This window comes from Crocodylus porosus, unplaced genomic scaffold (genome assembly GCF_001723895.1).
Source record: "Crocodylus porosus isolate Cpor-Errol unplaced genomic scaffold, CroPor_comp1, whole genome shotgun sequence".
In the NCBI taxonomy this organism is placed as follows: domain Eukaryota; kingdom Metazoa; phylum Chordata; order Crocodylia; family Crocodylidae; genus Crocodylus; species Crocodylus porosus.
In genome coordinates, this window is record NW_017728921.1 from 12,683,443 (window position 1) to 12,695,003 (window position 11,561).

Here is an 11,561-nt window from a genome sequence, read left to right on the forward strand (position 1 = left end):
GGCATAGGGGGCATGGGTCCCTGGATCTGCATGGGGCGGGGCGGGTCAGGGCTGCACCAAGCTCTTCCCAGTAGCAGTGGTGCTGGAAGGAGGGTTGGGGGGGGGGAGGGGGCTGCAGCAGCCCATAACCCCCAACCAGTGCTGCTGCTACCTACCCCAAGCGCAGCCCCACCCTGCTGAAAAGAGCCCAACCCATCCCATGCAGATCTGGGGATACATGCCCCTCTCCCCACTCCCATGCCCTCCCAGACAAGCGGCAGGAGCTGCTGGATGAGCAGGTGAGTGAGTGATGTGCAGTGGCAGGAGCTGCCCCTCCCCGTGCCTCCTAGACAACCCAACCCCTCCCCCAGCCCCACTCCTCCCTTACCACAGGGGGCCTTGATCTGCCCTGCCACAGCCCTTCCACCCCACCAGACTTACCAGCTGCATGCAGCTCTTCAAGCTGCCAGGCTGGCATCAGAAATCACATCGGTATCGGCCAGTATGTCTCCTTAAAAATCGGCTATTGGTGTCGGTCCCCAAAATCTGTATCTGCACCCCTAGTAGTTAGCTTGCCCCCACCCACATATTCTAACATTTCTCACAATGGTTACCACCTGTGCAGATGGTTTTCTGGCATTGTAACCAACAGCTCATCCAGCTGTACTCAGAGCCAATCAAAAAGACTGACACAGTGTTGGCCCCTTGTGTACACAATATTGCTACATCCAGTGGAGCTGTGGGGACTTTAGTGAAAACAGGTCCACTTGTACAGTTCTTGTAGGGGATGGATGTCTGTAGTGATTCACTTAGGAGTTTGTCTGTGCATTACATGACGGACACTACAGAGATGTATACAGAAGCAGTGGTGAAAAGGGACTGAGGGGTTTCAGGTTCTCATCCCACAACTGATATATTATTAACAACAAGAAAGAAAGTTAGCCCATATCAAACAGTGTTTTCAGACTTGGGTGACAACTCATGAAATGTCTGGCCTCCCACTCATTTAGTTATTAGTCCACGAGCTTTTCTTCTTTTCTTAGAACAGGGCTTCTGGGTTTTATCCAAGCCTTATTTTATATTAATGCCTCCCTACAGCACAACTTGGTACACAATCCAAATCAGACTCAGAAAGGGGCTGGAGAGAAGATCAGTGTACCAAGTCATCTTATGCCCTCAGGTTTTTCACAAGGCCTGCTCATGTCTGGTCACCATGAAATCACAATGGAAATCAGTTTGCAGCCTTTTGTGGATAGTGTTGCAGTTTAGGAGCTGCCACCGTAATTTCAGCTATTTGAAATTAATTTCTAGCTCCCTTCAGATTGGCATCCACAAGTTTATTACAGCACCTGTTTGTTGAGCGAGCACTGAATCCCTTCTCCATTTTTAACATGCTGGGAATTTTCTGTGCAAAGAACCTTGCAATGAAAAGGATCAGCTTAAAGTCTGGCCTAATCCTACTTGGACTCAGACCATTAGAAAGGGAAGGGGTGCATTTCATTCTCCAGCATTCTTGGCTAAATGCCTGCTAAATCCCTGTTTGCCTTTCCAGATCCATTTAGCAGGTCAAGCACCTTCAGCGGCCTTGGGAACTTAGGCAGCAATGCCTTTGGAGGATTAGGCAGTCATGCTCTGAGTAAGTACTGGCTGGGTTACTGCAGACAAACATCCCTTCCAAAAAAGCCACATGCTAATATTTACAGCAGCTGGTGGTAGTTTTTAAAAAGTTATTTCCTAACCTCCATTCTCCTATCTGAAAACACTGCACCTAAGATTTCCAGGTCTCTGCGGTGGGAGCTCTTCTGCACGTTGTACCTATCAATAGCCGTGCTTCTGTGTCTCTTCCCCGCTCAAGTTTGTTGCCTTGTGTGTTCTTAGAGGTGCCAGAGTTGCAGAAACTGAGCTCTGTTACCCTATGGGCGTGTAAAGTGACACCCTTCAACAGCGAAGATGCGCAGCAGAACAGCCATTGATACCTCTAAATCACTGGGCTGTGCAGATTTCCTCCCTGACCCCCATTGTCAGAATTGTACAATTTTAAAATCCATGTAGAGAATGATTTTCCATTAGCTGTAGGTGAGGCATGCTTGGCAAACACAGAGAGGAGAGCATGCACAGACATCTCATGCAAAGAGATGAGGATTGATGGAGAAAAATCAAGTGACTGGTTATTCAAGAAGGCCCACAGCCGAGCTCTACTCTTCCATGAAAAATGAAGTCTTGTTTTCTTAACAGAAAGATCCCTTGATCTTCACTGCAGGAGTTGATCCTTTGTAACTACCTGCAGCCACTTAATGGCAGTGATAGGAACTAACAAGTATAGTCTTTGAGATGGATCCTATGGTGGAGGGGGAGGAGAAGAGAGAAATTCAGAGTCATCTCATTAAATGAATGGTCTCATTATGTTGCAGGACTTGTAATAAAAGCTTTCCCGATAAACCGTCTTAAAAGAGCGGCTGTGTCTTTCACCAGTTATCAGAGGTGGTTGAGCCCACCCCTCTACCCCAAATTCAGAAGTCTTGAAAAGATAGTTGTGGTTGTAATGGATGCTGGGCAGAATTTATTCAGGATAACTTCGTCTAAATACTTCTTAACTCTTCTTTCCCCCTGCCCCCACCCCCCAACATTATTCTAGCTCACAACAACATATTTGCTCACAAAGAAGGTCCAAACCTGCAGAACTTTAACAATCCCCATGAGCCATGGAATAGGCTCCATCGAACCCCACCTTCCTTCCCGACACCTCCGCAGTGGCCCAAGCCAGGAGATTCTGAGCGAAGTTCCTCTGTAACAAACCACGAGAGAGACAGAGAACGGGAGCCAGAGAAGAGGGACCTTTCTCTGAGTAAAGACGACAGAGAAAAAGAGAGGTACGTGGCAAAGCACCCTTTGCTTTACCCATGTTTTTCTCCCCTTTATCTTCAAGTTCTCTCCCAGTGCCCTTGATTTTTGGTTTGATCAGAGTCAAAAGGTTGTCTCTAAAGTGGCTGTCACTCCAGTCACAGCTGCCATGCGGGTAGAAATAAACACGTATTCTTCAACCTTCACTTGGAACAAGATAGCGAGCCAGTTCGTCCTTCCCCTCAGCTAAGCCGTGTGTCATGTAGACAGCATCATGCAGACATCTCTAACAGACAGGCACAATGAATAAGAACTGCCATGAGCAAAACCATTTTTGTGCATTGAAATCATGAGGTATGCTAGAGTTTGTATGTCTGACACAAACTACTGTTGGATAGATACGACCAAGTACCATATTTTGTTGCATACCACACACACCCAAATAAAACATCCACCTTGTTTTTGAAAGGCAGAATGTAGAAAACAAGGTCTTTTTCTAGAATCCTGGCTGACTTTGAAAGTCAGACCATAATTCATATGGTCTCACTTATCGTGTAAGTCTTCCTGGGGAAAAAAAAGTGTGTCCAGGTATTGTGGCATCTGGGTGAGGAACTCTCTGGTACGGCAGGACAGCAACATGGCTGGTCTACTGGTTCTACTGTAGGTATTTTTTAATCAAAGCCACAAGCTTCATCAAGATCCTTGACTAGGAAGCAGTTCACTCACCCTCTTCAGCCAAATGCTGCTGCCTCACCAGCGGCCGAGAGTGTTGACACTAGACTCTGCCAGTGCTGTTTGCAGCCTTAGGGAGAAGTGGCATCTTGGCAGCCATGCGTCATAGTTCCTGCTTCCCTGCTAAGGATATGCACCCCAATCTTGGATGCCTGATTTTAGGGGGGGAGTGCATGTGGTATGTGAGTAAGGGTGATAGCTTACACGCCTCATTTTTCCTGCTCAAAGAAACTGTTCTCATGCTGCAAGCTAATCTCACTCCCATGTGTAAAGCATTTCCTCTCAAAACTACCAAGGTATTAACAATAAAAATCTGTTGCTGAAAAAAACCCAGAAGAAAAGAGACTGTGTGGGATTCCCTATTAAACCTTGCTGATCTGGTGCTACAGAAATGTTAATGCATAAACTAAGAGGGGAACAAAGAGTCATTAATTTTAGCTCCATTAGGAACAGGTCCATTTGGCCAGGATTCAGAAGTGGCAGTAAGTAGAGCCACAGAAAGTAATTTTCAAGCTGCTAGAGAGAAATTCTACAATGGAAAAGAAATTTTAAAAACAAAAACAAACAAGTATCTCTCCAATCATGAGGCGGGCAAAGAGAACTTGACAATTAATTTCACTTCAGCAAGAATGAAACACAAAATACGTTAGGTTGACAGACCACAGATACCAAGTTAAAAAAAAATCTTTACTGTAGATTCCAAACTTCACCTTAATATTTCACCTGTGCTTCAGGTACTGCAGGAGCTTCCAGATTTTTAACTTTGATCTTGAAGCCCTTTAGTTTATCTGCAAGAAGCTGCTTCTTTTTTTTTTTTGTCTTGGCAGTGGATACCAGCCAGCTGCAGCTAGTTGTGTAGGCCTGGATAGGTGGTGGAAGAACAGCTCACAAAAGGTCTTCCACCACCACCATTTGTTTCACATAGAGCCTAGGTTTGTTACCTGCCTTGGCAGACACTGCAAGGGCTCTCTTTTGACCTGTGCCATTTTCAGACCAGAAGAGTTGTCAGTACTGCAGATGACAAATCTGTCATTACCAGCCTGAACTTGGTTTCACCTAATGACTTTTAAGATTAAGATCTTGCCCTGGGTGTCTGTAGTAATATATTTATGCTAAGGTAACCTGTGGTAGACTAACCTCCAATAGTTGGTTTTCATTTACCAAAGGAAGAGAATGTACAGAGACATGGTTAGCACCAAGTAGCTCTCTCAAAGCTTTGCTTCCCAGAAACTTGTTTGAGTGTCCACAGAGGTTTAATGCACTTCCAGTAAAGACTGAAAATTCACATCTTTTAGTTAACTCAACTCAACTCAACCTACATTTTCCTGAGTGCCCCCATAAAACACAGTCTTAAATCAGCTTCACTGATCTACAAGGGTCTAAAAGTCTTCAATGAACCAGTGTCAAGGGGTAGCCAAATTTAGAGTGCTGATAAATAATCACAGCACTCCACCAGCTCCACCTAGATGCTAGTGTGCTAGTCCCTCTGCACATGAAAGCAAACCCAATAAAAAAGCTTGGGTATCATTAAGTTCCTCAGATGCATAATGCAGTTGTCTTGTACATCCTATAGTACTTTGCATTTAAAGTGCCTCTCATATAAAGATCACAAAGTGCTTTAAAAGGTGAGCACTACTTAGCTCCTTTTAGAGAGATGGGAGTAACTGAGGCACAGAGAGGTTAATTGACTTGCCCAAAGATGACAGTACAGCTGGGAACATAAACCTACTCTCATACTTCCCAGTCCCACTCATTACTTTTCTGAAACACCTTCCTCATTAAGTCAGCATCAGTGCACTAGACTCCCTGTTCCTTGCAGCAGTCCTCCTTGAAACAGAGTCCATCAATCACTTTCATGTGAATATACAGGCACTGCCCAGGACTTTTTCTTATGCACTAGAATAACTGCTGAAGCGATAGCCGTTAGCTCAGCTGAATTGGGAAGCTGACATGTAACTCCATGGAATTGTGGGGGTCAAAGTGTTTCTTCTGTGCAGGCTGCTCAGGGTAGACAGGTCTGTTTCATGGAAGATAGACAGAATTTACGTAGCACTCAACATTTTCGTGGCCTCATCCGTGCACATTCTGTGAGACATCCATCCATCAGGGTAACTCAGGCATGCCTTAGGTAGTGAGTTAGGGTGATATATTGTTCCAGTCACAGAAATAATCATTATGGTAGCAATGAATAAATAGAGTCTACACAAATAGGGGTTTTCTAAACATTCCTCTAGCATTCCTAGCTTTGTCATCATGCAGTAATGTACTGCCCTGTCTTGAAAGGAGGCCAAAGTTTAAATCTACATAAGGTCATTCATGAATTTGGGTCGCGACTATTCATCCATAATTTTGGAAGCCACTAAGGTGCATATGTAACAATCTTTGTCCAGAAACTGGGTAAAATAGTGCTGTGCCTGATACTAGCCAAGCTTGTAGTTACTCTTTTCACAGTAACGTACCACTAGAGATCAGTGTTGTTCGTTGTTGGCATAGGATTCTGCATGTGTGCACACACATGCATGCACTCATTTACATAATACAATAAAGTGTTTTCTCTTTACACAGAGATCTCATGGATAAAAACAGACATTCAAACAGATCTTCACCGGCATCTGCTCCAGTGACCCATCAGATCAGCAACCTCATCCGCAGCAACAGCCAGACCTCCAGCGATCCCATCAGGCAGGTTAGCATCGGTGAAAGAGACAGGACAAAAGAACCAGAGAGAGAACACGCTGACCGGCTGAGAGAGCCATCCATCACAGAACACAAGATAAAAGAGAGCCGTTCCCCAGTGAAGGAAACTCCAAGCCATGATAAGAGACCCTCAGAGGACAACACAAAGCCAGTAATTCAGTCTGTATCTCCTTACAGCAAACCTGCACTAAGTGAGAGCTTGAAACTTAGCAATTTAATGAACAAAGATATGGATAGAAAGACAGAGCTTTCAAGCGATCTCCAGAAGATGAAGAATGACATTAAGGTCAAAGAGGAGCGGAAGGAAGACAGCGATGTCCTGGTGGTGGGATCTGAACCATCCCAGCACTCCAGAACAGTGGAGCATCCCCCACCGCCTTCTTTGCACGGTTTATCATTGCCCCACTCTATGGCTGCCACTATGCCTATCTCCATGGGCAGCGTCCACCAGATGAACAACATGAATGTTTTGGACCGCAGCAGAATGATGACACCTCTCATGGGTATGAATCCTTTGTCAGGAAGGGAGAGACTGCCACACCCTGGATTTTCTTGGGACCCAATAAGGGACCCCTTGCGAGATGCCTATCGGAGCTTAGACCTGCACCGTCGAATGGACTTTCAGCTCCGGACAGACCCCATCCATAGGTTCCCCGCCACCTCTGGGTTTTATGACCACGAGCGTTCTTACAGAGACAGGGAACCGCATGACTATAACCACGAAAACCTTCTAGAAGCCCGCCGAGAACAGGAGCGGTTGCGGCAAGTGGAGGAGAGGGAGCGCTTGCACTTACGGGAAGAACTTGAGCGTGCCAGAATGCACCACTTGCACTCATCCCCTATTGAAAGTCATCTGGCACACGTGCCATCCTTCATGCCTCATTTAAGTGGGATGCATTACCCCAGACTCAGTCCATCCACTGCCATGCACAATGGAATTTTAAATAGGAATCCACCAACTGCAGCATTGAGTGCCCCACCCCCTTTGGTACCAGCAAGCAGCACTAGACCTGCCTCCCCACGCAGGACTACCCCACTCACAAACTCCGAGTCCAGGGACTACTCCCCCTCTAGGAACCCCAAAGAAGTAGAGGCACGATAGTCCCCAACATGGTGAATTTTAAACTCGCCTGTATCATATAACAACAACAACAACAACAACAACAACAGAAATCTTTTACAAAATGCACTGCTGTAAACTTTTTTTTTTAAATGTAAAATTTGTAGAAGTTAAGCACAGTTCCATAAATAATGGGGTCAGGGGTTATAAACTTTCCAACAAGAAGGTTGCTGAGAATGGGAATTTAATATATAGGTATGGACTTTTTTTCCTTTTTTTTTTTTTTTTGTTTCTGTGCTAAAATGAGTTAAAATATCAAGTTTGTACATTTTTTCCCAAATGTGAGAAACATTTTTAATGGATTTGTATTTTTTTTTAATTTTGTGCTCTTTATTCACTTAAAGAAATTTTGCTTTGTTTTTAGTTAAATTTGCTTTTAAATGGCCTCAGATCCTTAAGAAAAATACCCAGGGTTTCATAAAAGTATTATTTATGGAAATACTGTAGTTTCTTACAGTCCACTGTGAGGTTCCCTTACTGAGGCCAAACGATTACTTATCTTGGTACTTTGGAACCGAAGTTACAGATATATATTAAAATATTAATAATAATAATAATAATGTACAAAACTTTGTTTTTTGCCTTATTATATTATGCAGAAATTTAAGAGGAATTTTTTTTGACTTCTTGTTTTAAACAAAAAAAAAAAACAAAGACAACAAACTGTAAATATTCTGTTAATATAAATGTACACCAATATTAAATTCTTAACATAGGTAGACTTTATAAAAATGGTTTCTAGAACCACGCTGGTTATTTGTTACCATGGTTACAACTCATACTCTTGTCACAGTCAGAAATTCACACTCAGAAAGCTAAGTGCGGCATATATACTTCAACTATGCAAGAACTTGGAGGCAGGTCTTAGTGGATGTTGGGGGGAGGAAGGTTTAAAAAAAACACAAAAAACAAAACCCCAAAAAAACCCAACTCGCAACTATGGAGACAAAATGGAAATGGCAAGTGAACAGGAAGAAGGATGCTTGTGTTTAACAAAAAAAAAAAAGAGACTGAATTTTTTTGTACAAACACAAGGGGCAGTTCGCCAAGGAGAGAGAGAGACAGAGAGAGGGGGAGAGAGAGAGACAGACAGACAGATATGCTCCTGGAAAGGGATTTTGGTTTCCTACTTTTCAAGCTGGCAAAAGCAGATGGAACTGGCACAGTACCATGTGGCAGACCCTTTCTTTAATTTTTTTTTTCCTTTTTTCCTCCTTTTTTTGTGTTGTGGGCAGGATCGCTGGCAAGCAAGGACAATTTTCTGTGGACCCCTTGTGCTAATTGTGCAGTGTTCTTATTGGAATCTGTATACAAGACAAAGTAGAATTTTAGGAGTGCAAAAAAAAAACGTCTAATGGTTGATTAAAAAAGCAAATTCTGATTATATTATCTATAGTACATGAAGACCATAAGCAAATGTTTGTTTCAGTGTGGTTCTGCCTTGAACTGCTTTTTGGCATGATTTATTTTTTATTTCCAATTTTACTTTTCATTCATATGTAAATTTTGCCATGTTTTACTTGCTGTACCATCCCCCCCCTCCCTTATTTTATTTTTCAGTATCCATGTTTTATATATCCTGGGCTTTTACTCTCTAGTTAATTCAGCCATCCGCTACTATTTTCTTGACTCTGTATCTCGTTTCCCCCACCCCATCCTCCCCCCTGCACCCCCTGTAATTTTAAACATTCAGTTTCCTTGTAGATCAATGAAGATAAATACAACATTGATTTTGGATGAAAAAAGTAGTTGAGTGTTTGTGTGTCATAGCTAGTCCTGCCGACTTTGAGGCTAATGGTTTATTGACAGCTGTGCTGAGCACATTAATACAAGCAGTGGGTTCATGGCCCAGCTACTATGCGATAAAGGAGCTGTTGTTGTGGGATTTTTATTCCACTTAAACCCTTTCCATGGCTAGCATCTCTTTACCAAAAGAAACTTTCACACTGGCCAAGCATTTCACTCTTAGCATTCCTGACACTGTCCCACAACTAAGCACTTTGAGAACTGTGTTATGTTCAGCATAAGCTTTACTCCATACAGTGGGGCAGCTTCTTAGGTGGCCGTATTTTAATACAGCTGGTAGCTGGAATTGGACACTTCTAAAAATAAAATGAATAAACTGCATGTCTCAGTAGTACGCATGAGTTATGCCACCATGTCGACTGGTTTGATAAGAGGCTCCAATATCTGGGTGATTATAGGGAAAAAAAATACAGGTGCGAACTCTCTTCAATAGCTTCCTTGAAGACCACTGCTACTGGCCTACGCTTAAGAAAGTCACAACCCTGAAGTTCTTTATGCATGTGCATTCTCATTTGCTTCTACAGATTTCCCCCCCTAGGGTGATATCAGGCATTTACAGGATGGGGAAATCATTCTGACACCTCTTTCTCTCCCCTCCCCGCCCCACACCCTGTAAATGAATGACTAATATACAGGAATTATATTGAAGACCACCATACACAGCTCCTCTTTTTTAAATTGATGCATGACTAAATTAGGAGTTTTAAAAAACAAGTTAACATTACATACGCAGTCTTTACGCTGAAAGGAGAGTGAAAATAAAATAGGCATTAAAATTCTGCACCTGCTCTCACAGTTCACCATGGGGAAGTGCATCGCACATGGTGGAAATGAGAAGTTTGCTGGCTTTGGAACAACAGAGAATGCTTCCTGGAGAGCATTTTTCGGGCTTTATACATCATGGGTGCAAAGTAGCAAGGCTGCAAATGATTGAATAGAGCCTCAGAGCTGGCATGGCCTAGCCAACAGCCTGCTGGCAAGGGTGCTTCTGTGGGAGCCAGGGGACTGAGGCTGAACCCTCCCAAACAGGAGAGCTCTGGTCCCCTAGCTCCCATGCGAGTTCTCCCCTCCTCCTCGGTGCTTGCCTAGCAGGTGGCAGCTCAGGGATCTCAGCTGAGCTGCTCACCACAAACCTCACTGAATACCTGAAATGTATGTGCAAGCCCTGCAGGTCTTTTCTTTTTCAGCCGAGGGCTGGGCAATACGAAATTAAGCTCTCCACCCCAGGAGCTGAAAGCAGCTCCAGGACCAGAACTCAAAAAGCCCAGCTTCAAGGCAAAAGCGCTGAGCCACCGCCTTGAAGAACCGAGTTCCTGCTAGGGCCCCCTCTCCTACCAGGCTCAAATTGAGCATCCTGGTAGCCTTGCTTCAAGAAGCAGCCAGGGCAGAGCAAGACATTGTCGCTGGGCTGCCTGTCTCAGGTGGTCACCAGATTGAGCGCTTACACAGGACATGTGAGGCCGCAGTTTCAGACTCGCCCCTCTCTGCTGCCCTCTTGCCCCTGAAAGCCTCATCAGCAACAAGTAAGACCCAGAGAAATTGACGGATTATGTTAGTGCTGTAATTCTCTACCCTGTCAGAAACCAAGCTGCCACCTTGTTTGACCTACCTTTTACAGTGGAGACTGAGATAAGATTAGTATCTGATATCTCTAGTATGTTTGACAGAACTCAGGTCTACCTTTCGAATACACACAGTTGTCAGCAAGCTGATTGCACACGTTTGTTCCACAACATAGTAACATTTGGTCCGTGTAAGACTTAAGAAGGCCTTGATGCCCGGCTACAGGGAGACACCCAAGGAGTTACCTCTTACCTCTTGCACACATGACCGGAGAAGAATTTGTTATGATGGAGCTGGTGACAGCTGGAATACCAAAAGGAAGTCAGCAGTTTGCCTTGTACTGTGTTACAGAGCACGGCTGTTACATTTTCACATCGAGTCATTAATAATGCTTCACTACTGTGGTATTCCACAGTGCTACAGATCAGTTTTCACAGAAATATAGTTCATTATGATTAATAGTATTGTTACCTAGACGCAGAAACAAGTTATCTCAGCCTTACTCCTTTAGTTACCCCACTGAACCTCCTCTTCGTAATAGAAAACTGTTACACAGGACCTTACTAGTTATTTTGCTATTTAAATACCATTTTGCTTTCCACGCCACATACTTTTCATTCTTCAGATTTCACACATTGCCCAAGATATTTTCCTTACTCATTAGTACAGAGGCGGGCAATTATTTTGGGTAGAGGGCCACTTACTGAGTTTTGCCGAACCATTGAGGGTCGCATGACAGGCATTCAGGGGCATATAAAGATTAATTTTCTACATTTTTTAGGAGCCCCGCAGGCTGGATAGAATGGCCTGGCGGGCTGCATCT

General features: G+C 43.9%; 1 protein-coding gene across 10 annotated transcripts in view; it reads left to right on the forward strand.

Annotated features, from left to right (window-relative positions):
• Positions 1-8,706, forward strand: part of FBRSL1 (fibrosin like 1) — a 671,310-nt gene extending 662,604 nt beyond the window's left edge. For 8 of the 10 annotated variants that reach the window (XM_019538998.1, XM_019538993.1, XM_019538994.1 and 5 more), the window contains 3 exons: positions 1,532-1,615; positions 2,615-2,849; positions 6,118-8,706. In XM_019538998.1, the coding sequence (XP_019394543.1) occupies positions 1,532-1,615; positions 2,615-2,849; positions 6,118-7,351 (1,553 nt within the window). In that variant the 3' untranslated portion in view covers positions 7,352-8,706. The remainder of the gene's footprint in view (positions 1-1,531; positions 1,616-2,614; positions 2,850-6,117) is intronic. The other 2 variants (XM_019538999.1, XM_019539000.1) reach the window with 1 other exon arrangement.
• Positions 8,707-11,561: the final 2,855 nt, after the last annotated feature.